This window comes from Oryzias latipes, chromosome 20 (assembly GCF_002234675.1).
Source record: "Oryzias latipes chromosome 20, ASM223467v1".
Taxonomy (NCBI): Eukaryota; Metazoa; Chordata; class Actinopteri; order Beloniformes; family Adrianichthyidae; genus Oryzias; species Oryzias latipes.
Genome location: NC_019878.2, coordinates 16,985,152 through 17,010,153, shown reverse-complemented (window position 1 = coordinate 17,010,153; position 25,002 = coordinate 16,985,152). Strand labels below are relative to the sequence as shown.

Below are 25,002 nucleotides of genomic sequence, written 5' to 3'. Positions count from 1 at the left end.
ATTAATAATATATTGAAAAAATCAATACAATTTATGTAAGAGTTAAAAGTTCTGCTAAATGTACCCATCAATTCTGGTACTGTCACCCCTCTGATAATGGTTTAGTCCAAAAGAGACGTCAGCAGACACTTGAGGATGCACTGGCATCTAGCGGTGAGACTTGTAAAAAGCAGACAGGTTTGAGAATATTTTTTATCCTGTTTTTAGAACTTTGTTTTTTATTTAATGCATTGTATATCTAATAAAGACCCTAATGGGAGATAACAGTTATTAATGCTGCAAAAAAAAAAACTTCTCGAAAAAACACATTAGCGAACGTCATTGGTCAAGAGTAAAGGTAAAACATCAATGTTACTTCGTGTTTGTCATCTTATAAAGCTTAGAAAGCACGTTTAGGATTTTCAAAGATATTTTTATTGAAATGCGATTAAGTTTGTATGATTACCACATAAACTTTAGATATACGGAGTTTTTTGTGGTTTCGTGTTTGCTAACTTCTTTAGCCTGTGCCAACCTTTGTGTCACGGTTGCCCATAGCAACGCTTGCTGCGTTGCCATTTTAGTGCGGCGAAAACATTCAGAATAGTCATAAAAATGTCTAATTAATTAAGTATGTATCCTTTAGAGTTAGAGTTTCATCTAAGGTTTCATTTTTATAGCTTTGTTCACTGCCAGGTTGTGCTGTTTGAGTTTATAATGGAAAACACCTAACTTTCAATTTGCATGCACCTGTATGCTGAGAAAGTTCTTGAATCTGACCTTGGACAACTAACTTTCTGTATGAATGTTTTTCATCATTTGCAGGTGATGTGCATTTTGTAAAACTCTAGCATCCACAAAATATGGAACCATATAGCTTATCATAAACAAGATGAAGTATTTGTGGTAGTTTTAATTTTCAATCAGTCCAATTATACTGGCTATTTATTTGCTATGTTTTTCTCTCTCTCTAGGTTTTAACTGAGGCTTAGTATCAGAGCGTGAAATGGAGGAACAGAAACCTCTTCTGGATCTGCGGCTGGACTTCAAATATCATGCAGCCAAGGTCAGATATCATACGATTATTATAGGATCATTTAAAGAGAATTTTTGTTGACTGTGTTACCTCTGATTCTCCATTCTGCCAACTTATTTTTCTATTTTTTATTCTTACATGTACCTTTTAAGGAACACGATTTAAAAACCTGTGAACCTCATCCACAACACCAAGGGCTTTCCTTACCTATTGATGATAGAGCATCCATAAAGGTGTGTCCTTGTGTGCACTATTTTTTTTTTTATATTGCCTTGTTCATACCTTTTATTTATTTATTTTGGGGTTTTTTTGCAACAGAAAAGACTGAGAGACGAGCTGAAAAAGGAATATAATCAATTTCTTCAGGAGCAAGCTCAAATAAGGAAATTAAATAGGAGAGTCCTTCCTGTCACCTTTAAGGTAAAATCCAAGCTAACAAAGATATTTTTCCCAATATACAGGTTACCTGATAAAGAAATTGGTCTTGTTATTTGTGCTGTATAGCTGTGGTAGCTCTATTTAATATTATTTCTTTCAGCCTGAAGAAAGTCAACCATCCAAGGTTGTGAACTCAACTGGTGAAAATCATCACCTCTTGATTAAACCCAACACAAACACAGACAGGGAGCACACTGCATCCAGGACGGACGCTGCCACCCTGACTGAGGATGCAGGAGAAAGAAGCACAGGGACTCCAGGCCCACAGTCACGGAGGAGGTGGAACATCCCTAAAGCAAAAGGACGTCAAGGTTCTGAAGACGGAGAGAACACCGATGAAAGGGATGGTTTAGGTTGTCAGACAGAGAAGATCCGGATACCAGAAGAGCCTAAAAGCTCAGAGGTGGAGCTGAACACAGATAAAGGGGATCAAATTGATTTCAAAGCAAGGAGGAGACAAAACAGAAGCACCCAAGTTAGTGAGCACAGAGTGAACAGGTGTCTAATTATCTTCATAGGGATTTTAAACTATTGTTAATCTGGACTTGCTTTTAAGAGGAATTTGTTTGCATTTTCTGTATTTCTCATTTCTGCAGCGCTGACTTTCAGGAAATGGAGGCTTCTGCTGTTTGTAATAAGAACAGCAGTGATCAGGCTGGACAGACAGAGTACCGGTAAGTGACAATTCTGCTAATGAAGGCATAATTTGTGATGAGAAACTCATTTTGTTTACATATTTTTCAAATAGAAAACAAACTCCAGACAGGCATGCAGAATCCACCGTCAGTTCCAGCAATGTGAAGAAGGAATTTGCAACTGGTCTCATAATTGGTAAAAAAAAACCCAAATCTTTTTAATTTTAAAAATTTGATTCTGAAAATACTTTTAAGAGACTTTCACTGGACCAGGGGTCTACAACTTGTAACAATAAAAAAGTCATTTGGCCTAGTTTCTTACTGACCAACACCAGTAAAGACCCACTTTACCCTTCAGAAAATTACACTTTATTTAAGTTTTTGTGACCATTAAGCCATTCATTTATAAAATGTAGTTTTTTAAATAAATATAACATTAAATTATAACAGTGTTATTTTTTTATATATATATATAACAAATTAAACTTATTTTCCTCCTTTTAAAATAAAATACACCCTGTGTGAAGGGGCACACGCCTCTGAACCAAATCCCCATTGGTCAAAGTTTCTTCTTTTTTTCCGGAATCCGTTTTTTTAGGAGTTTTTTTCTTACCGAGAAAGAGGGTTTAAGGGCAGGGATGCCCAGTTTGTTTAGTTTAGTTTAGCCATTACCTGTTGAATTCTGTGAGTTAATGTTCTTTAGGATTCATGTTTATTAGTACAGAATTCACATGTATTTGCATAGTATATATCCATATATATATCGTATATAAAATGTTTTTTATAATCACTATTGCAGATATTACTGTTGACACCACATGAGTCCTTCTGAGGTTTTTTCATGATGCAGGGGCAACAGAAGAACCAACTGTCATTCAAATGAAGAAGGAACAGTATAGGCAGGAGCTGCTGAGGCAAATCGCTGAACAACGGGATAACAAACTAAAGTACTGGCGTCTTATTTTTAAACCATTCATTTCTAAACCATTAAACAGAACACTGTGACAGTATTTGCTCTTGAATTGTTTTCCAAGGGAGAAACAAATGGAAGTTGCTGCCACTGGAGCCACTGACCCAAAGAAAGAGGTAACAGAAAAAGCATTAAAGACTTTTACACAAAGCAAAATCTTTCTTGGATGAGATCATTACATTAGTCTCAGTCCTGTTTTTATAATTGACAAATTCATCTTCAATATTTACATCAACTAATAAATTTTTTTTTCCTCATTCTTTTGATTTATTGCATAATGTCCTCAAGCCTGACAGGATCAAGCGGTTTGGGGCGGAGCTTGAACAGACTGACAGCTTCAGACAGGATGTTCTTCACAAGCCCGGAGCAGACATGGAGTATGTTGGGGGGGTTTTAGATCCAACGCCTAAAAATGACAAACCCATTGAAGATTCAAGACAGAGTCCACCACCCTTAAGTTCAATGCTCAGGCAGATCCCGGAGAGGACGGCACCTTTGTCTGGGATGGCTGTGCCGCATGCTCTCCCGCCTCTGGACTGTTTTAGTGAAGACTACAACAGAGCTCTCATGCACCAACTGTTAGGGGAGGGGGACATCTTAAGGTAGCTAACAGCGGCTGCACGATCCCATTCATGAATGAAACAAACAAATCTGCTGTGATTTCTCCTGGTTTCCAGATTTACTGGTGTCCCTCCTCTTGCTCCCATTGTACCAAACACAAACACGATTCCCTATGATGGAGCCCATTTATACTACGGAAACGGGAACTATCCATTTCATCTGCATCCTGTTAGAAATCAAAGTACAGCATTATTTTTTTTTCAATCATTCATCAAATGTATCCGTATGCAGTAATTTTACAGACAGATTCGGATTCCTTTTTAGATGACCTCCCATCTAACGTGGAAGTTCAAAACGATATGAATGACATTTCCCCAAAGAGGCTGCCTCCTCTGAACGCCCACGACTGCATCGAGTAAGTGTTCATCTCAGCTTCTCAGTCAAAGCATTTATTTAGACAATAACCGAATGTAAAGAGGATACTCTTCCTCTTTTTGTGATAAATCACTCAAATTAAAACAAGTTATTTGAATTTCCCCCCTCAGAAGATGGTCCTCTGACCAAACTGTGTTTGTTCCTTTTTTTAATCTGTCCTTTTTTCTGGTTTAAGCTCACCCCCATCCCCCACTGAAGGGCTTCATGTAAACAAAAGTCCGCTCAGGAGAGACAATGCAGTGAACTACCAGGAAGCACTGAGACAGCAGGTAAAACTGCTGCCTCACAGTACGATACAGGTGATGTAAGCAGCCGTGTTAACATTTTCAAACATCCTTTTTCATTTGTCCAGATCAAAGAAAGAGAGAGTCATAAAAGAAGAGAGAAAGAGGAGAATGAGAGGTGTGATTTAAAGTTACAAGCTGAAATGAATTCATTCAGCCCCTGGGGAAGAGGTGGAGGTGGGGCTCCGATTAAAGACCAAAATGGAAACCTTATTAGTAAGTTGGCTTCAACTTTAAAATGTTGCATTTTGTGTATCTTATAATGAATGAATTGGTTTTATTTGCTTCTGTGTTTGAAGGTGACTTGTACCAAATGCACAGAATCAATGAAGAAAAAAGGTCGACGCCTGGAGCTCATGAAACCGGGGCTCAACTCCCAGGTATTTTCTGTCTTTATCAAGTGTATTTCATTGTCATTGACTTTGTAGTCATTGGCTTTACCCAATTCTTCGGGTTTTCTCTCCTTTGCTGCAGGTTTTAGTGATCAGTCACCTCAACAGCAGCTCAGTAGCAAAGAAAGACTCAGAGAAGAGCAAAAAGGACAGGTAAACAGTGTATTTTTCAAAAAAATCTGGAATCTGAATCCACAGACATAAGACACACACACCTTAACATTATATCTCAAACAGATTGAGGAAAAGAAGAGAAGGCAAGCGGAAGAACGAGCGAGGATGAGGATTATAGAGGAGAAAGAGGAGGAGAGGCTGGCAAAGGAGAGATTGTTCATGAAGCAGAACTACGAGGAGGAGCAAAGGAAATTAAAGGTGAGAGGCTCATCTCTTTCATCTTCCTTTTTCAGAGGGCTCCTCTTTTCTGAACGAACTGTTATGCTTCTGCAAAACAAGCCGAAGAACAAAACAGAGATCCAACTGGGACCCCAAATACCCCAGAAGGAGGAGGGGAAGAGTGCTAGGCTGGAAAAACAGAGGACACAGCCGATCACAGAGAAAACAGTGGGGAACACATCACAGTTGATTTCTGAGGTACAGTAAATGTGGAGAGAAATGTGTTCTGTAAAAACGACTACTTTTAGAGAGCATGATCATTGTTTTTCAGAGAGTACCAGCTCCTCCTATCCCAACTTTGCAAAAGAAACGGACAAATCTTGTAAACTCGAGGCCGCCTTCTGTCACTCCCAACGCCGTAAATCCCATAACTGCATTCATCTGTGTTTTATGTCCAATCCTAAAGTTAACAAAAATGACAGAAACGCCTGTTTACAGGAACAGGCTGTGTCAGCAGCACATGATCGGCCGACCCCTGAGAGAGCATCACCATCACACAGTAATGTTTTTAATCGCCTGGTCACATGTATTAACATAAATGATCACAGTCATTATTATTCCAAACATTGTTCACTCTTGATGGATTTTTCAGATGGCCGGGAAGAAGTGATCAGAGAGCTGTCGGCCCTCCGGAGGCTTCTGAAGACGGAGCAGAAAAAACTGGAAGTCCAGATGGGTCAGGCACTTCCACAGGAGAATCATCACTCCATCCCCAGCAGGTACTCTGGAGCACGGCTGACACTTCTGAAATGGATGAATCTCCTTCAATCTCTATTCAGACTTGTCTTATTAAGTCAGTGCTGCTGATGGGTAAAAATATGAGAAGAGCTCACTCTGGTCCAGTGCGTAAAAAGGGACTTAAATGTATTATACTGTACTGTGAAATGTTTTAAGTTTTGAATGTAACTTTTTATCTCTTTACATGAAGAAGACACCCCACTGTGGATGCCTCTGAAGGTGTGAGTAAAACTCCACAGTCATCTTTGGGGACCCCTTCTTCTTCTGCTGTTGCACCAGTCAATAAAAAAAAACCCCACTAAGGACTCACATGAATGACACAATGGATGAATAAAATATGTCTTAACTCACCGTGTTCTCCAATCCCGTTTTGTTTTTAATAATCCATCTGTTGGATGGATCAGCTTTTCCACAGTCAAGTCAGGTCTGTGATTCTCTCTGATCCCACGGAGACCCCTGATTTCATGAGGTCGTGGTGAAAGTTTAGCAGTGTTGTGCAGGTTGGCTGTCCAAACAGAGGGAAATTTAAGCAGCTGAGGAAATGGCTTTGGGTCGGCTCCCAGACTGAAGGATTGCTCCAATACTCAAGAGCTACAAACTGGAAAACAAGCAGAATTGGATTCTGTACGTGTCGAATCGACAACAAATCTTTCACAACAAAGAAGGTGTAAAGAAGACCTGCGTCTGAAAGGGGAACGTGATCCAAGATGCTGTGATTAAAAATTAGGCAAGGTTGTGGGCAGATAGAGGACAAGGCTGGAGAACAAAAGGTTTTCTACAACATAAATAATTCTCTTTTAAATGTAGATCTGTGTATTGTGGTTTTTCGTGTTAAATCGATTGCAAATGTTAAAAAAACCCAATCTTTCTGCTGATTCACAATGACTGAACACTTTCTCCCTTCTGAACCATCTGCAAAATTGTCATTTGTGTCTTATTTTGAAAAAAACAACATTGTGATGCGTTTGTTAGTTTGTATTTCCAAGTGATCTTTCATGTAAAGCTGCAGAGGGTTTTTTTTTTCATAAAAGTTTAAAGGGTTTCAAAACTATTCCATATCTTAAAGCTTTCTGGATGCCAGGTCATTATAGCTCTTTGTCTCAGAGCCAGTTTAACCGTCAGCAGCACTCATGTTCTACAGTGTGCCAACAAAACTGAGGCAGGTTTTAGGATCAAATGCATTAAGTGGATTGGAAATTTGTCTCTTTTATAAGCCTTTTAACTTTACAGATAAATATCTTTTTTTTATTGCTGTTTTAATTAACTTTTTAGTTTTTAATCTCTGCAATGTAGTAAAATGGTGTTTTTTGGGGATGATGCCAGATGTTAATAGCAGTATGAAGGGCAGAAGCAAGAGCAGCACTTGCCTCAGATTTCAGACGAGCTCTGCGTTTCATGAAAAAACACACATCTTTGAAGCATGACCCTGATAAGCAAAACACACCATAGCGCCTATCGAAACGCTTTGAACACACCGATCAGTCATTTTCGATCAAGCAGAGCACGTCTAATGAAGAGGTTCATGGTGGGGCGAGGGGGACAATCTATCAATCCTCCAGAACCTTATGTTTCTTCAAAACACAAGACTCTGACTAAGGTAATCACAGATTAATTATCTGCATGGAAATAAACCAAAAGCAGGCAGATTTGGCAATTATGAACAGCTTCATAGTAATTATTTACAATTTTAAATATTTAAAATCTTTATTTAACAAAAGGAAAAAATTAGAGGATAATCTAAATCTCTTTAAAACTGCTCACGGTGTGGATGATTTGTCTTGGCACTCGCCCTGGGGAGGAGCGTCTCCATGGAGACCGTTGCCACAGAGCCCTGGCTGCAGCCCAGAACAACACTGCAGAACAACAGGATGACAAACTGCCCCTTCAGGCTAGTTTCTATGGCGTACTTACAGATTAGTGCTTTCAGTGTGATCACTGTTTCTGATTACCAAAGATTAATTCTTTGAAATCATAAAATTCCAAAATACCATAAATGTAAGCACTTTCAACATTTAAGGAAATAAGTATTTGATCCATTGCTGAGTTTGTAGGTTTTCCCACTTAAATAGAAATCGACAGTCTGTCATCTTAATGGTAGGTTCGTTTTAAAGAATTCATATATATTTATTTGTATTTTACTGAAGTAAATAAGTATTTAAACCCTCCTGCTGGAAAGACTTAGTAATTTGTAGAAAAACCCTCATCAGCAGCACAGAGGTCAGACATTTGTTGTAGTTGATGTGTAGATTTCTGCACAGATCAGGAGGAATTTTGGTCCACTCCTCTTCTAAATCATTCCAATTTGTTGTCCGTTGCTTAACAACTCTGAGCTTCAGCTCCTTTCATAAGTTCCCTGCAGGATTGAGGTCTGGAGACTGGCTGGACCCCTCCATGACCTTGATATGCTTCTATTTCAGTCATTCATTCTTGGATGTGTGTTTTGGGTCATTATCCTGTTGGAAGACCCATCCACCTGGCATGAGGAGGGAAAAGGGTACATGCCTCCGCCCATCCACACGTTGTAGTAGCCCTGTGCAGAATAACACCCCCAAACCATAATGTTTCCACCTCCGTGCTTGACAGTGGGGATTGTGTTCATGGGGTCATAAGCAGCATTTGTCTTCCTCCAAACACGACGGGTTGAGTTGATGCCAAAGAGCTCAATTTTGGTCTCAGCTGACCACAGCACCTTCTCCCAATCAATGAAGGTGTTCAGGGGCAAACTTCAGGCGGGCCTGCACATGCCCCTTCTTAAGCAGGGGTACCACTGCAAGATGTTAAACCATTGCAATGCAAGGCTTCCTAATGGTATCCTTGGTGACTGTGGTCCCAGCTGCTTTACAACCATCAACCAACTCCTGCTGTGTTGTTTTAGGAGGATTTCTCACCGTTCTCATGATCATGGAAACCAGGCGAGATCTGGTTTGGGGCCCCAGACCTATAGGTGGATTGATGGTCATGTTCTTGTATTTTTGCACAATTGCACCAACAGCTGGGACCTTAACATCCAGCTTCTTACTGATGCTTTCCTGTGTTAAGAGAGTTTGGATTCTGACCGATGCTGTGGACAGGAGTCTTTTCTACAGGTGATTAGCTCAAACAGGCATCTTCAGTTCAGGTGACAGGTTGATTAGGAGAGCCTACCTGGTCTGTGTGGACCAGAACTCATTTACTAGATACTTATTCCCTCCACTGAATGTATGCATGCAAGTTTAAAATCAATAGTTTAAACTCCACATTTCAAATCAACCAAGTTCAAAAAGTTTATTGACCTAGAACCTGATTAGAATGCCAGATGAAGTATTGTACAGAAAGTTGTACATAATCTGTCGCAACATAGAAAACTTTACATTGCTTTTACATATACATTTTGTTTTCTACATCCGTGAGCAGGAATGCATCCCATTCGTACTGAAAGCACAGCAAACATTTGTCATTTTCTCTATACATTTCATCTTCCCTGTGAACAAAGGAAAAAAAAAAAGTTAAATATATTATTAACTTTTGATTTTGTACACAAGAGTGAAAACTAAAATGAAAAAAAAGAAAGTGACTCAAAAGCAGCTAGCATCAGTTTACTGTTTTTATCTTCCAGTTCAAGAAGCCCAGTTAACGTCGAGCAGTTAAAAACCTAACATAAAAAAAAAAATTGGAATAATTTAACCCTTCACTTTCTAGTTTAATTACAAATCGTACTGCGTAGGAAACCGCTGCAGGAGGTTTTGCAGTCAAATAAATTATCATAAAGTAAAATCTCCAGTGCATTCAGAAAACGAGATCAAAACTAAGAGAAAACCAAACCAAAATAAATGAAATCTAGTGTTGTGAGATTATATTACATAGCCACAGATCCGTACAGCGAGTTTCATCCAAGAGGCTCTTAGTACTAATGTTCCATCGTATGCAGATCATTGCTATCCAAGTGCCAGAAATGTTCCGTTTCATTGTTGCTGGAATCATTCATTTTTTCACGTTTCACATATACAGTAAAAAGCACGAGTTGGGGGAATATTTGCTTCTGATCACATCGCAGATATGAGTTTTGTCAGATGGGGATCAGTAGGTTTAATTCAGCAGAAAGCGTCACCACTTTTGTGATGCCAGGTCTCGTTGGTAGGAGGAGGTGGAGGGAGGAGTCTGTGTTTGTGTTTAATAAGTGGGTTAAGGAGGCAGGTGGGTGTTAACACACAACTGATCAAGATTTCAATCTTTGACTCAAGTCTTTGACGGGAAAACGCAGACGGCCCCCTGCGGAGGCCACAGCAGGAATTCTTTTTTTTTTTCCAGGTCGTTTGTAGTGCAGCATCACTGGGCCTCCTCCCCAGCCTCCTCCCCCACCTCCGTGTCAGTCTCTGGCTCCCGTGAAGGCTGGGGTTCGGGCTCAGGGAGCTGTGCGATGTGAAAAGCAACGCCAATCCGCAGGTAAAACTTCCTAAGGACGGTGCGCAGCTCGGGGATCAGGTCGAACTGCATGATCTCACACAGGAGGGGGTAGTATCTGGATGCATGAGCCTTGAACTGCAAAAGTAGACCAGACTTAAATCTGTCCTTCACGTTTAAAAGGAATCAAAGACACAGCAGAAAAGGCTTCGGCATGGCTGCTTACCCTCTCATCACTGATCTTTAGCACCTTGGTGAGGAAGAGGAGCAGCAGGTTGGTCCAGGCTTCTCTGTGACTTTCTGAAGTCAGAGCCAAGAAGTAGGCCAGAGCCTCGCTGCACACACTGCAGAGAACAAAAACATAAAACAGAATGAAGACAGATATTTAACCCCACATGTCCATTTTAAGCACATTTGATTAATGCATTCCAATAGCCCTGTTCATGTTTTATGCCCTGTTGTGGATTATCATTCCTTTTTTTTTACTTTAACAAACTTTTTAAAAACCTAGATGTAAGACAATAGGTCAAAGTAAATTACAAATACTATGCCAGCTGCACTTAACAATAAACATTAACAGACCAGAGGTTTACAATATTATTGAACTTAAAGAGCCACCCACTGAAAATTGGGTTTTTAACATGTTCTTGTAGAAAAATACACTGGCCGGACACAAAAACTACCTGCTCCGCTCTGTAGAAACTATGTCCAAGAAAACGACATAAGTTTTTGGATTTTGGCTAAAAACAACAAAATCATTATTAAACCAGACCACTGGGAAGACTTGAAAATAGACCAAAAGATGATGATCGGAGTTCGTCTTTGATATAGAAAAAAAAAAAAACTCTTGAAATGTTCTTACAGCGTTCAGATGTAGCACTATTCTGTTGTAGATCATCAATAGGACTTTTCCTGCTCCTTTCAGGAAATCTCAAGAACACTTTAGGTGGAACATTTTTTGAGCTAATTTATAAAACTTTATCGTGAAAATAATTAATCTATTGCTATTCCATTTTTTAATATCTACTTGCTGTAGTGAAAGAATACAAAATGTATTGATAAATAATTCTTTATAACACAGTTACAGCATATTAAAAATGTGAGACAAAAATTTGAGACAGGTGCTTTTTTCCCCCCTTAACATTCATATCAACATTTTTGCATCTTAAACTAACGTTGTAGTGAGAAAAAAACGTAAAAAATCACCAAGCGTATTATAATTTTTACGTTATCGTTTATCGTTATCTCCGTTTTTGTGGTTGATATAAAAAAACATGCTTTTTTTGATGTAGTGGGCTTTACAGGGTTTAAGTGATGGCTAATTTCCCACACCAGGCCATCTTAGCGGGTCGAGGAAAATGAAGGGAAATCATCTTCAGCTTTGCTCATTAAAGCTGCAGCTTTTGCCATTTATGAAAATATTTTGGTTTAAGCCAAACTGCTGCAGCCTCTGATCCTGAAGCCTTTTCAGAGTTCAGGAAAAAAATAAATACCGGTAGTGTTAAAAAGACAAACAAAAAGAAAATGTAATCAAAGATCCAGACATTAACCAGGCTCATGATGAACATGAGCAGACAGGTGAGGTTCTGTCCTGATGTCATCCACACACAAAGACAGGTGCTAAGGGAAGGGGGGAGGAGGCTGCTAGTTAGAGCTGACTGAGCAGTCTGACCCCCGCCTGCTGATTCCTTTGGATTTATGAAGCTGCAGAGATTGATGGAGCTCAAAACGATAGACTGAGGATCAAAAACAGCCTTTCAATCACAGCCTCACGCTGTAACACTGACGCAACAGTTTTTAATCAGGGTAAATAGTGGTGCACAAAAAGATGGCGATGAAAAAACAAACTAAGTCAGTGACATGGTAAGGACGCTCAAAATGATCACCAACAGCAGATTCAGCTGATGATTTTAGGACTTCAGCTGCTTTCTTTGCAACATACAAGCTATTACTAAAATATTGAAACCAATGCTTTGGGTTTGCAGAAGGAACCACAACAATATTCCCATGCTGCATTGCTGCTTGTTGGAGCCAGATCATGTTTAATTTATAGTCTGTAATTATGTTGAATTTATACATTTAAAACTATATCAAACCATGAAAAAGTGGATTTTTATTTCACATTTTTAGTAACAAGACTGGATACAGATGGATCAGGTAGGACGGAGCCTCAGGTGGGGGCTCTTGGGAGATTTTTGGAGGCAATAACCAAGAGGAGGAAAGGGTTTTTTTTCTTAGCTTCCTGAAGAAGAACACTTTTGGTTAAGAAGCCAACAAGTTTTTCTTCCTGAAGCGAGTTGGAACTCCCCCTCCCCCCATAAAGGCTATTGTGGCAGCAACACTGCTAGCGTTCCTTACTTGAGCAGTCGCCTCTGGACCTCCTCCCAGGCGTCCTGCCGGCTCTCGTCTGTGTACATGCGAAACAGGATGCGCATGCCGCATGCCAAACTGCTGGTCTCCTGCTTCAGCAGGTTCGGCTTGGACTTCCCCTTGAAACCTAGCGCACGGACAGTTGGAGGTGTTTTTAGAGGAGGTTTCTTTCTTACTTCCCCTAGTCGCTTTGAGTTTCTAGAAGCGGTTTCTACCTGCTTTCCACAGCAGGGTTCGCTGCTCGTTGTTGGAGTTGAAGGCTTTAGCAAAGCGGTGAGACTCCAGCAGGCAGTCCAGCAGCTTGAAGAGCTGCTCTGAGGTCAGGTATCGATACATGCCCTGATCCTGCATCTCCGCCGACACGTCTGCTTCACAAACCGCATCCCGCTTTGAAATAAAAAAAGACAGGAAACAATTGTAGCTGTTTAACGTCTCTGTAAGAAAGCATGAGTGGACAGTCGTGTTCTCTCTGAATCCTGGCTCCTTGTACCTGAGCAGCTGCAAAGTTCTCAGCATCTTCCTTCTTACTGGTTGCCGGGAAGAACACAATGTTATCGATGGTCTGGATCAGCTCCAACTGCACCACACATTTAATCAGCAAAGCTGAGAACAAACGCTGCTCCTGGATCTCTGTGGGATGTGCAGGGAAGCAGTCATTAGAAAAAAAAAAGATAAGAGGATGAAGATTAAACCATGAAATGAGTCCTTGTCTATGTCCCTTTTCCCTCACTACTCCCTGAACCCTATAAGACTATAGTCTATCGTGTGGAAGTCCCACACTATAGCCTGCAGTCTTATAGGCTCCAGTGTGGGATTATCTAGTGTCCTGGATTTTAATGCAATTCGGACACATGTTCACTAGTTTTCTTTTCTTTTTTTTTTAAATGGAAAACATGACATCACCCACTTGCATATGTAAAAACGGAATAATTAAGAACGTTTTATGAAAACTGTGAATCCAATGATGATGAAAAGTTGGATAATTTAATTTAAATACATTTTTTTCCAAATGACTAATTGTTCAACCACAATGTATTGTGATCTGTTAACTTCTGGGACTGGATTCTGGAACTGTAGATTCGGACACCCTTAAAAATGGCAAACTTACTGGTTGGCGGCGTGGCGTGCTGACTCTGACGACGGTTCTCTGTGCTAATCCTGTCTGCGCTGCTGATGGAGTGCTGGTCGTCAGGGCGGGACTGGATGTCTACAGACTTCTGGGAAACGGAGTCCTAGAAGACAAATTAGGGAAAGTTACAGCTATACAATTAACAAACTCACTTTATTAACAAGCAAAACAAAATGAAGTCATTCCCACCAGTTGTCTGTCAGACAGGCTGTGTGTCGCATAGTGTTCTCCTTCTGCTCCGGCTGGTCGCCATGTCAACAGCCTGAAAAATGGAAGACATTTGTTCACCTACCCCTCTTTTTTTTTCTGCCTTTAAACAGGAAGTAGTTTTATTTTGTCAGGGGAAAAGCTCACATATGTGGAATTGTGGTCTTGAAGATATCCAGCATGCAGTTGCACGTCTTGTCCCAGGTCTCTAGAGAGAACTTCTCTCCGTTCAGAATCACCACATTCTCCAAACAGTTGGTGCCAGAACGGGCAAGTTGCTCATTGTCTACAATCCAGGAGGGAGGAGTCACACAAGTGGATGAAAAAACCAACAACATAAACAAAAAAACAATAAAGAACGGAAGCCTGAGAACCTCTTCAGGTGTACTCACCTTGCTGCACACACCAATAGAGCTGAGCCAGGATGTCATCCAAGAGGATGTTGTTGAGGGACTCAAAGTACTGAGTGAAGACGTCACAGATGGCATAAAGTGCATGATTGCATGTTGTGGTCATCCACTCGGCTTTCTGGAAGGGAGGAAAACGGGTTCTAGCAACAGGGACAGAAACAAAAGCAAACAGGCGCTGACACGGTTAAAGGATGTACCTCAGTCTGCTGCTCGGGCAGCTTCATGTTGTCGAAGATCCTGAAGACGATCCGGAAAAGATCTTGCCACCAGTGCTTTTCAAATGTGTGTCCATAGGTCTTCATCACCTCAAACATCACTGTGAGCCCCCTGGAAAAAAGCCACAGTTAACACCGTCAGACTAGAAAGCCTGGAAACCAAATGAAACGATTTCAGAACCTTTGAATGAAAAAGCAGAGCTGACAGGTGTTAACGCCTGATTTACCTGGTCCTGACATCCAGTTTACACCTGTTGATGATGCAGGAGAGCTCAAAGAGTATTGGGAACCACCCACGCACCCACACACGGTCCTCTGGCGCTACATTCATGTCGTCACTGGTGTAATCCTTAAAGGCCTGCAGAAAAATAACGGTTATGCACACCGATATGGACTTAGGTCAGTCAAACATTCTGCTATGGGTTATCTGTCAACAAAAACTGTGCATAAAGAACAGCCTGATGGTGACCTGCGGCCTCTCGGAGACGTATTTGGCGCAGTGACGGATGAGGCGGATGGCCTCCATGCTGGTGTCTGGGAAAGAGGCATTGCAGGCGAACTCCGACAGACACTTGACGGCGTCCTGGAAGGAGTCGATTGTGGCTGCAAAGTGCTTTTCGAATACATTCGCTGGCAGGAGAAGTGGCGCAGGTTGAGAAATAAAACCAGACGTGAAGTTTGACCGATCACAGACACAAAAAACAAACTGGGGAACATCGGTGTTGCACTCACTGACGATGTGGCCTGTAGTTTGGAAGGCCAGCTCCACGATGCTCTCGTCCTGGTCAGAGGCAGCCAGGTGGAAGACGGAAAAGATGTTCTTCCATCCGGAGCGGATGTTGGCCGCCTGCGAGTTAACCATCTGTGCTATGCAGCGCACCACCATGTCTCTGATGGTGGGAGACCTTCACAGAATTGAGGTAGAGAAAAAAAAACAACGTGAGAATCAACAGAAGAAGAAGAGAGAACTCTGGGAATTCGCTCTGAATCTCACACGAGACCTGCTTCTGACTGAAGAGCCTCTTGAACAGCTATAAATGAGACATTCTCCGCCTCCTTCACACACACAGCAACACCGTTAGGTCTAATGCAGATCCTGCACTGTAAGGCTCCATTTCTGCCTCCTCCCTGCTGAAGCTCTCAGCCTTCTCAGTCTGTGGAGGATTTCCCTCTTCAAACTCCTTCACAAACTCCTGTTTGATGCAGGTCACACCATTTGGACAGGAAATCTGTTTACATTTTTTCAATTCTAACCAAACATGAAGGACTTTTATGGGATTTGACTGAAAGGACTCCACTTTAATATCAATCTTTTATCAATATGGAGAAAAAGAAAGACAAAAAAAAACAGAAACATACACGCGAGGTGCAGAGCTGCTTCGGCTCCTGCAGGGGGCGCTGTGCTTTTGCTCACCTGTTCTTCTTCATGATATGCTCAAACGGCCTCAGAAAGTCCTTCTGGAATCTGAAGTTGGCCAGCTCCCCCTTCTCCAGGAACTTCATCGACAGCTGTCTGAGGGAATCCACGGCAAAAATGGCTACATCTTCGTTGGGATTACAGCCAACCTGAAACGAGACAACATTCATGACGACCTCAGTACAACCACACCCGTGACCCGTCACTGCATTAAAAAACAAACAAGCAAACAAAAAAACCTTGCTGATTTCAAGTGAAGCCGGAGATAAAATAATCAGCATGTTTAACTTGGTTGAACACAATTCATCCATCTTAACCTTTGAAGAGTTATTTTTTTTCCAAGTATAAATCTGATCTTTACAAATAAATCACTTTTCATAAAATATTGAGAGTTTAAGCAAGAGAGAAAAGAATGAAAATGTTCCCGTCTGCCTGAGAAAAGTATATATATATATATATACAGTATATAGTGTGAATGGCCGTGGTGCAGCGGTAGGGCGGCCGACCCATGATCGTAAGATTACAGGTTCACTTCCCGCCTTGCACGCCCATGTGTCGAAGTGTCCTTGGGCAAGACACTGAACCCCACCTTGCCTCTGGTGGGAGGTTGGCACCAGTGTTCGGCAGCGGACCCGCCATCAGTGTGTGAATGTGTGAATGGGACTGTGACTATAAAGCTATATAAGTATACGCCATTTACATAACATACATGGCTCCTGAGATAAACTAGGGACCTCTGTGTATGTTATTGTGATGTGCTTTATTGAGCAACTATAATAAAAATGGAGCCATTATTAAAATGTATGTAAAAATTACTTTGGGCCAAACTGAATTTGACACATATTCCTTTTCTAAAACGGTCCATCCATGTCTTGTAAGCAGTGTGCGTCCCTCAGGTCTTCCTCACCTTGTTAAAGTGGTCTCCAATGACCTCCCAGATCCTGGACCACTGCAGCCTGATGCGCCCCATGTTGTAGTAGGAGATCTCAACTATTTTCTGCAGGCTGAACATGCGTGGGTGTGTGGGCGAGGCCAGCTCATCCATGGACACGGCACACAGCCAGCGCACAAAATCCACTGAAGAGCGGACACAAGAGGAAAGAAAGACGTTTAGAGCAGGAATCTGTGACTCATGGCAACCAAGTACAGCTGGACCGGGGACGTCCTTGGAGCGAAAAGAGAAAAGCAGCTGATCTCACCTATTGCATTTCCATCCAGTCTGGTAGAACCTGTGAATATCCTAACACAGAAAAACAAAATGGTCATGATTTGGCAAAGCTTTAGATGTTCTATCTAGGGAAAACAATCAGAGCACCTGTCCACAGCTACCACCACGCTCTGAGAGCTGGTCTCCCCAATGGACTCCTGAATGCTCGCGATCTGTTTCCGGTCCACCGTTCCTCCAACTGCAAAGAGGTTCAGAAGTTCTGAAACTGAAGCTGAACGATCCCGAGTGATGCCTTCGAGTGTCGCTCCTGACCTAGACCCAGGTACTCGTCGCTGCTCTGCTCCTTTATGCTCGAAAGGAAGCCGTCTTTGCCCCGCACTGTCCCTGAGATGTAGCGGGCCTTCACCCCGGTACCAATCAGCTGAGCCAGCTCCAACTGACTGATGCACTTCAGGATCTGAAAAGACACAAGTGATTGATACAACTCACGCGCTGCAACTCCAGTCTGACACAAAAGCTTCACTGGAAGTCGGAAAATGTAATAACACAGCTCCAGGATTTCTGTCTATTCTCATCACCACGATTTCTCCTCAGAAAGTGTCTGTTTTTTTTCATTTATCACACTAAAGTATTTTTTGCTCGTAAGAGCACACAGTTTTATTTTTCTCTGCTTGACTGTACAAGTTTTATTTAACCAAACATCAGTTCATGGCATTAAGCTGTGGAACTCATTGGATAGAACATTCAAACAATCCACAAACACAATTAAATCCCCATAAATGATAACTCTAATGATCGGATCGGTTTGGATCGGTTTGGAAATGGGTCATTATTTTGGAGAGAATGACTGTTAAGTAATTTTTGATTATTATTTGTTGTTGACGTGCTGATGCAGAAGGAGCAGATACAATAAGACAGTTTTCTTCTGTCTGACTCCTGTTGTTCAAGTAACTTGTTTTATTTTGAATTTTCTTGTATGAACAATGAACAATGAATATGAAGAAACCAGAAATCAGATGTTGCATTTCAACAGTTTTTCTGTACTAGATAGTGAAATTCACTGGTTAAACAAACAGCTGCTTTAATTGCTGGATTAACTTTAACTAAACTGTCTACAGGTGCATAAAGAGAGCACCAGTTAGGATCAAAATGAAGAGGGGAGCCAGGATTAAAGGTGAATCATAGAGATGAAGACCACAAACCTCATGCCAGGAGTTGCCCAGGTAGTTGCCATCAGTGTGAGCCACAGTGATGAGGGTCTTGATGGTGTCGATGTTCTTCTGCTTCATTTCAGCAATGCCAGAGCTGGCAGTGAGCAGAGTGAACCTCGCCAGAGCCTGAACATACGCGTCTCTCTCCAACTGTGGGCAAAAAGCAGTGAAGCTCTGGGTCAGAACACTACCAGATAAAAAACAAAAGCACTACAAGAGAGCTATTAAACACAACCTGTATGGAGAAGATGCAGGCTATCCGGATGGCACAGCGGATTCCTTCTAGACACAGCGAGGCCACTTCAGTGTCGTCACAGTCCTGAAGACCCACGCTAAAAGCAGCCAGGAAGGGCGTCCATGCGAGCTGCGGGAGGAGGAAAGGCTTTCAGCTGCAGCTTGCAGCAGTGCCTGCATCCTACGACGGATTTTGTCTGCGTGCGTCACCTTGAACATGGGCCGGACGTGCTCCAGATGCGTGGCACTGGTGAAGGGCGCCTGGACGTGGCTGACCGCCTCCATCAGAGCCTTAGCCGTCTTGGCCATCTGCTCCATCTCTACATTGTAGAGAAGGCGCCTCTGCTTCTCGCTAGCTACACCTGCACAGCCATCCAGAGAACAGTTAAATGGCCCAAAAAACCCACAAACCTTCCATCTTTGACAGCCTGCCAAAGTGGAACTCACTTTGCTTGTTAGACTTCATGGTGAGCTCTTTTGTCTCCTTCATCGCTATCTTCTTCCCCGCAATCTCATCGTATATGGCTGACAGATATTCCTCTGGCAGGTCTTTGCTGTCATTGATGCCCCGGTTCATTTTGATGTATTGCTCTTTTGTCATTTTATTCTTCACCTTTGGAAGAACAAGAGAAGTCAAAAGCTGCAACTGCCATCCCTGTGATTTATGCTGGACGGGCTGTCAGAACACACTCCTGCAGACGGCTGCGACTTGGTTTGAGGGCTTACCTGTGGACTGTGAAGGTCTGTTGTCAACATAATGATTGAGTAAGCGAGGACGTACGCAGTGTCTGCACTGGCAAAGAGAGTTTGCCTGCAAACAAAAAGAGGAGAGGAAAAAAAGGGTTTAGTTCTTTGACTTTTAAGGACACGACGGTCATTGATTTAAGTCTTACCCCTGGTTGCACTCCAGATATCGTGCTGCAAACTTCTCCATGAGCCGATCGATCTTCTGGGCCTCACCAGGGAGACGAAAGCCCTCCAGAAATAGCCTCAGAGCAGAAACAAAGTCTTTGCCCTGGAAGTCCATTTGATCCACGTAGGCGTACATCACCTCTTTATTGAAGCGGTCATTATCGCCCAGAAATTCTCCCACTTGAGTCTGAGCCGGAAAGAAAAAAATGGAGGAGTTTGCGCACAAACCACAAACACGAGAGGATCTAAAGAGAACAGAGTTCATTCAGGTCGACTAAAAGAATCGCTTTGCCTAAAAACCCAACATAGTAAGTCCTTGATGTGATCAAAACTGGGATTTTAGACAAAAACTGAGCTGATGCACTTCCTGCTGTAACACCAGCTAAACTTTTTATGTGGTTTTTGAGTGACAAGGCAATTCTCTGATGTATCAGTGAATCTTGATTTCCTTTTGGTTTTTGTTCACTATAATAATCTTGGCTGGTGCTTTTGAATATTTAATATAAAAAAAGAAAAGTTTTTTTGCTGTTTTATAAATGTAATCTGATCTGAGAAACAGCACAATCTAGAACATTTTTAGAATATTTTTGACTTATCAAATGATTTAAGAGAAATATCAGTAAATTAATATGTTTTTCTGAACGAAAAAGGTACGTTTTGTTGCATTAAATCACATCAAAGAGAGAAAAGTGCTTCTGTTCGAGCATTTTGAGCACATTTGAACAAAGCTGGAACTTCTGACCTTTACTTGAACTCTAGGGTCATTACCGAATCAAGTCTTTCTTCTTGATGCAAAAACTGAGCCAGGTCCTCGGGGGTTGTACCCAGCATGCCTTGATCTTGAAGATACTGAATTCCTCTCTTTGGCTTCTTGTTGAAGCTAAAAGATCAAACACAGGGAAATTTGTTGTGGCTCCGTTTTGTTGAGGAGATAAAAACTGAACATTAGGATGAAAGACCTCCACTCACAGGTCAATGCCTTGCTCGATGATCTCTTTCTGCTGTTTGAGGACTTCGAACTGCTCAGGGTTATCTGTTCCTGACATCTGGGTGCTGTAGCTTCCTATTCCGGATGAGGCGGTCGAGTCCAGGGAGTTGATGCTCCCGTAGCGGTTAATGGTCTCTGGAGCCTTCGTTTCTGTGCTTTCCTGCTCCGATGGTTTCTCCTGGCCTGAGGAGCAGAATGTGCGACACACAAGAGGGCAAATACAATGATTGCTTTAGGAATCCCCTTTGGGTACGCTACAATGAAGGTGAAAATCCTTCACACAGACTCAGCGGGGAAGGTGCGGGTTGAAAGCCAACTGTAAAGAGGGAAACTGCAACTCTGATCCAAAGAAACCTGAGGCATTTCTAATGAAAACTTTTTTTAGGGAGGGTAAAAATATGCCTATTTTATTCAAAAGCCACACATTTTTTTTCACAAATTCACAGAAAGCAGGTGTGGAGCAGGGCAATTGGGGATGGCTATCTAAAAGTGGGTTACCGGTATGTAAATAGCTCCAAGCAGTCAGACTGTAGGAGTTAGACGCCACTGGAGCTGGTTTTGTTAAGCAGACTGAAAGGAGATCAAGGATTCATGCATCGAATTACTTATCGGAAACTCTTTAAAACATTCAGTACAGCTTTAGAGAGACGGCGGCCGCTGATGCACTTCCCGTTCTATCACGTACACAGCAGGAGGGAGACGAGGGTTAAAGAGGGGGTGATTAATCATCCTGTTTTGTTGTTGCTGAAGCATTTTTATCCACTGACACCTGACAACATGACACTCCACATTAACAGACTTCCTAAGGGTTTCAACAGTCCAAACACAGTGGTGTCTTACAGCCGTAGCTTGTAAGGGGCGACTCACATCACAATTACGGTCATGTGACACACAAAACATTTGAACTGGACTACAAAAATGAATTACATTGTTTATTCCAATGAGATTTTTAGTTAGTAGATGCGTTAAAAAAAAAAAAAAAAGTTAAACTCGATTTAAATGACTGCAGATTGGAGAAGGTACCTGTGACTCTCTCGTCTTTATTTGTTTACACAAAGTTTTTTCTATTGACCTAATTGACTTGCAAAAGTAAATAAAAAATAAAGGGCATCCTGGTTAGGAAGGGAGGGATCTGTTTGATTCATGTCAGTCATTCCAAATTCATTAAATAGAGTGTTTTCAAATGTCTATTTGAGCCATTTCTGGTAGCAAAGGAAGCCTCAAAATATTCATCTAACTTGATGGATAGATTTAGATTTTGGTCCACATGTGGTGTTAACGCTTTGGGATGTGGGGGGAGCACTGCTTGTTGAGAATTGTCAAAATGGTGCATGCTTCACTTCTCCCAAATGCTAAAAACACCAGAAATGTGATAAATGTACTGCCAGTTATCTTTTAAAACAAATAATATCTGGCAAACGTATTTTAGATCCACACCAAAGCCTTCCTGTTCCTGATATTAAAGATGGAGGACGGCCATACAACGGCAGAAATCCTCACCAACAGACCACAGTCTGTGAGGCTCCAGGACTGCGTGTCTGCTCAGGGGGTCTGCAGCACGGGGGCTCCACAAGGGACAGTGCTCTCTCCTTTTCTTTTTACACTCTACACGTCTGACTTCCACTATGACTCAAACAGCTGCCAGATCCAGAAGCTCTCCGATGACACAGCCATCGTTGGACACGTGTCAGAGGGAAATGATCTGGAATATAAGAAGGTGATCAAGGACTTTGTGGACTGGTGGGAACTCAATCACCTTCACATCAATGCCACCAAAACAAAGGAGATGGTGGCAGACTTCCACAAAAAGGTTTCTCAGTCTCCTCCAGTGGTCATTCAGGGACTGGACATCGAGAGGGTGGATGTGTACAAGTATCTGGGTGTGCACATCAACAATAAACTGGACTGGTCAGACAACACATAGTCGCCTCCACCTCCTGAGGAGACTGAGGTCCTTTGGTGTGTGTAGGCCACTCCTCAAGACCTTCTTTGAAACGGTCGTTGCATCAGCAACTTTCTATGCTGTGGTCTGCTGGTGTGGAGGAATTAACGATGGGGACAAAAAGAAACTGGACAAGCTGGTAAAGAGAGCGAGCTCTGTCCTGAGCTGTCCCCTGGACTCAGTAGGTGAGAGGAGGATGCTGACCAATCTATCCAGTATCCGGAACAACCTCTCCCACCCTCTATATGTGACGGTTAGGACCATGAGTAGCTCGTTCAGCCGAAGACTGCTGCACCCCCAGTGCAAAAAGGAACGTTACCGGAGGTCCTTCGTCCCAACAGCAGTCAGGCTATACAACAACACGGTCTAGGACTGCTGATTTTTTTCAACTTAACTTGTTATTTTTGACGTGTACTTTCACTCCCACTTTCTATTATCACAATTTTATTCTTACTCAATGCTACTTTGTTTTTTCTAACTGCTATATTTCTTGTTTTGCTGCTGTGACAACTGAATTTTCCCCCGGGATCAATAAAGTCCTATCTTATCTTATCTTATTTTATCTTATCTTTGATTTAAAAGACGCTGAATTGAGCACAAGTGTAGCAATGTTTCCCAATGAGTGTTGCCCTTGAAAGTGTAACACAAACCTACAAAGTTACCCAACACATTGTTACATAAAACGGTCTACACACACTTAAACTGATTTTAATCACACGGTTGCAGGAAACACTGCACTCTTCTACCATTACCTGCTTTTGCTTTGTAGTCATGAAAGGAGGAGAGAAGATGACAAGTAAATGTTGAAAAAGTACCAGACATGTCACAATTTAACAACAGAACTCGCTCCTCGATGTTTTCTAACTCGTTCTGCAAAATCTGCTGAAGATAATTCACAGTAGCGAGCAGAGGCAACTTTCCAAACTTCAAATCCAAGCTGCCGCTTGGACAAAACCCAGGGGGCCGCTTGGACAAAGACGACATGCTAAGAAGGCTTCATCTCAGTTCATCCAAAAGGTACCACACTTCTGAACATCTAAACATCCTGGATTAACCTCCCTGAGCTCCAGAGTGTTATCCTGCACAGTTTAATCTGGATTTTAATTCGTCTGGATAAATCAAAAGTAAAATGTAAAGAATAACCATAAACACTCAAACAATAACCTGTCAAATCTGAACAAAAACATACATCTGAACGAGTGTGTAATTTAACCTCTAAATCCTGTGGGATTATATAAAAGATTAGCCCGTCCATCCATGAACTCCACAGAAAAGTTGATCGGCTCTTCGAGCATTAGCTGAGGGGGTCGAAAGTGACCCCCCTCAACCAGGATGTGTAACCAAAAACCCAAAAAGCAGGATCAAAGAGAGCCCCCAACTAACAGGGATTAGAGATTATGTTTATTCCAGTGTGGAGGAACAGGAGAATGAGCGGGCCCATCTCCATACAAACAGAATTTCTTTCCAGAAAGAGGACATTTACTTCTGAAATGTCCAAGAAAGGCTGCCCTTGATGCAAGATGGTCCGATATGAGAATGTGTGACTCACCGAGGCTGGTTTGGGAATTGGGATTGACGTATTGGTCTTTACTCCACTCCACCATACATTTCAGGATGGACACCAAACATTCAAGGCCCTTCTTTCTCAGTGTCAGCTCCTAAACGAAGACGAGCACAATTATTTTATTTGAAATCCAGACAAGGTGGCAAGCAGCAAAATTCCCATCCAGGAACAACTGATTAAAAAACTAAAAAGAAATCTAAATCACCTGCTGAGGTGTTATGCCGAGTTCGTGTCCTCCACGGCCCTGAGCTATTTTTGAAAGGTCGTTGACCAGACGTTCAAAGATGTTAGCAGCGTTTAAGTCACAATCATAGTTCACGTAGATGTCCACAACACTCTGAGCATCTGAAAGAGTCAAGCAGGATACACGTATAAGTATCTGCACACTTCTCTAACATGTTCTTTCATTTTAAAGCCAAAGTGATTCGGAAAAAGGGCGCACATGACCACTACTATTTTGTTGCAAAAAAAAAAAAATCAAAATATCTTACTGGTTTGATAAAAATCTGTATAAAAACTGCAAAAGTGCCAGACCTGCACATATTCTAGTGAGGGTTTGGATGACCATCCACTTGTGGTCATAGGAGCTAGTGGACGTCTCAAGGATGTAGAGGAAAATCTCTTTGAAGAACACCTGTGAGTGAGTAAAACAAAGTAAAACATCAAAATGTGTGATAAACAACTTTAGTTGTTCAGGAGGCGAACAATGGAACATGGTTTGGTCCTGATTTAGCTCTAAATTGACAGAAAATTGGGTTAGACGTTTGTGCATCATGCAGACTTCGGCTTTTTTCCCCCTAACTTCCACTTCTGTTCATAGAATTTCTATTTCCATTTTTGCTGCCCTGAATTCTAAACTAAAAAGATTATTTCTCAAAAAGCATGTTTAACAAAATATACATATCTACTTCGAAATGAATGTGTTTTCAAAAGAGACGTAAACTTTTTTTTGTATTACAAGTATTCTTACAAAAGAAAAATGTCCCTCATTTAC

The 25,002-nt window shown here is 41.7% G+C and overlaps 2 protein-coding genes across 8 annotated transcripts in view; one reads left to right on the top strand and one right to left on the bottom strand.

The window, feature by feature from the left end:
• The first annotated feature begins 35 nt into the window (after positions 1-35).
• On the top strand, positions 36-6,211 carry cspp1 (centrosome and spindle pole associated protein 1). 6 transcript variants are annotated; one of them, XM_023949916.1, is made up of 23 exons: positions 36-177; positions 954-1,045; positions 1,168-1,248; positions 1,334-1,435; positions 1,554-1,951; positions 2,050-2,127; positions 2,202-2,284; positions 2,939-3,035; positions 3,123-3,174; positions 3,347-3,435; positions 3,529-3,660; positions 3,736-3,860; positions 3,944-4,034; positions 4,230-4,323; positions 4,407-4,554; positions 4,638-4,718; positions 4,813-4,883; positions 4,968-5,102; positions 5,184-5,321; positions 5,395-5,481; positions 5,562-5,622; positions 5,716-5,842; positions 6,052-6,211. In XM_023949916.1, exons 2-23 carry the CDS (start codon positions 986-988, stop codon positions 6,161-6,163), a joined length of 2,442 nt encoding a protein of 813 aa, XP_023805684.1. In that variant the 5' UTR covers positions 36-177; positions 954-985; the 3' UTR covers positions 6,164-6,211. The 6 variants fall into 6 exon arrangements, with proteins under 6 accessions (XP_023805684.1, XP_020568212.1, XP_011487198.1 ...); XM_020712553.2 differs by having other exon boundaries at positions 3,347-3,660; positions 6,055-6,211; XM_011488896.3 differs by having other exon boundaries at positions 3,347-3,660.
• A 2,888-nt stretch (positions 6,212-9,099) lies between these two features.
• arfgef1 (ADP ribosylation factor guanine nucleotide exchange factor 1) overlaps positions 9,100-25,002 on the bottom strand; it is a 39,706-nt gene continuing 23,803 nt past the window's right edge. For both annotated transcript variants that reach the window (XM_011488900.3, XM_011488901.3), the window contains 29 exons: positions 24,543-24,642; positions 24,214-24,353; positions 23,994-24,102; positions 20,484-20,685; positions 20,283-20,394; positions 19,496-19,701; positions 19,329-19,413; positions 19,050-19,215; positions 18,813-18,964; positions 18,604-18,732; positions 18,360-18,518; positions 17,470-17,614; positions 17,305-17,395; positions 17,189-17,229; positions 16,897-17,066; positions 15,987-16,138; positions 15,305-15,477; positions 15,042-15,202; positions 14,800-14,930; positions 14,555-14,684; positions 14,340-14,475; positions 14,095-14,233; positions 13,930-14,002; positions 13,720-13,843; positions 13,102-13,241; positions 12,827-12,998; positions 12,600-12,738; positions 10,468-10,585; positions 9,100-10,379 (listed from right to left, as the gene is read on the bottom strand). In XM_011488900.3, the coding sequence (XP_011487202.1) occupies positions 10,167-10,379; positions 10,468-10,585; positions 12,600-12,738; positions 12,827-12,998; positions 13,102-13,241; positions 13,720-13,843; positions 13,930-14,002; positions 14,095-14,233; positions 14,340-14,475; positions 14,555-14,684; positions 14,800-14,930; positions 15,042-15,202; positions 15,305-15,477; positions 15,987-16,138; positions 16,897-17,066; positions 17,189-17,229; positions 17,305-17,395; positions 17,470-17,614; positions 18,360-18,518; positions 18,604-18,732; positions 18,813-18,964; positions 19,050-19,215; positions 19,329-19,413; positions 19,496-19,701; positions 20,283-20,394; positions 20,484-20,685; positions 23,994-24,102; positions 24,214-24,353; positions 24,543-24,642 (4,008 nt within the window). In that variant the 3' untranslated portion in view covers positions 9,100-10,166. The remainder of the gene's footprint in view (positions 10,380-10,467; positions 10,586-12,599; positions 12,739-12,826; positions 12,999-13,101; positions 13,242-13,719; positions 13,844-13,929; positions 14,003-14,094; positions 14,234-14,339; positions 14,476-14,554; positions 14,685-14,799; positions 14,931-15,041; positions 15,203-15,304; positions 15,478-15,986; positions 16,139-16,896; positions 17,067-17,188; positions 17,230-17,304; positions 17,396-17,469; positions 17,615-18,359; positions 18,519-18,603; positions 18,733-18,812; positions 18,965-19,049; positions 19,216-19,328; positions 19,414-19,495; positions 19,702-20,282; positions 20,395-20,483; positions 20,686-23,993; positions 24,103-24,213; positions 24,354-24,542; positions 24,643-25,002) is intronic.

Excerpts from the sequence above, each read along its gene's own strand:
- cspp1 (XM_011488896.3), top strand. The coding sequence starts at position 986 with ATGGAGGAACAGAAACCTCTTCTGGATCTGCGGCTGGACTTCAAATAT. Across the intron at positions 3,661-3,735 it reads GGGGAGGGGGACATCTTAAG|ATTTACTGGTGTCCCTCCTC; the intron begins GTAGCTAACAGC and ends CCTGGTTTCCAG. Across the intron at positions 5,103-5,183 it reads AGGAGCAAAGGAAATTAAAG|CCGAAGAACAAAACAGAGAT; the intron begins GTGAGAGGCTCA and ends CTGCAAAACAAG.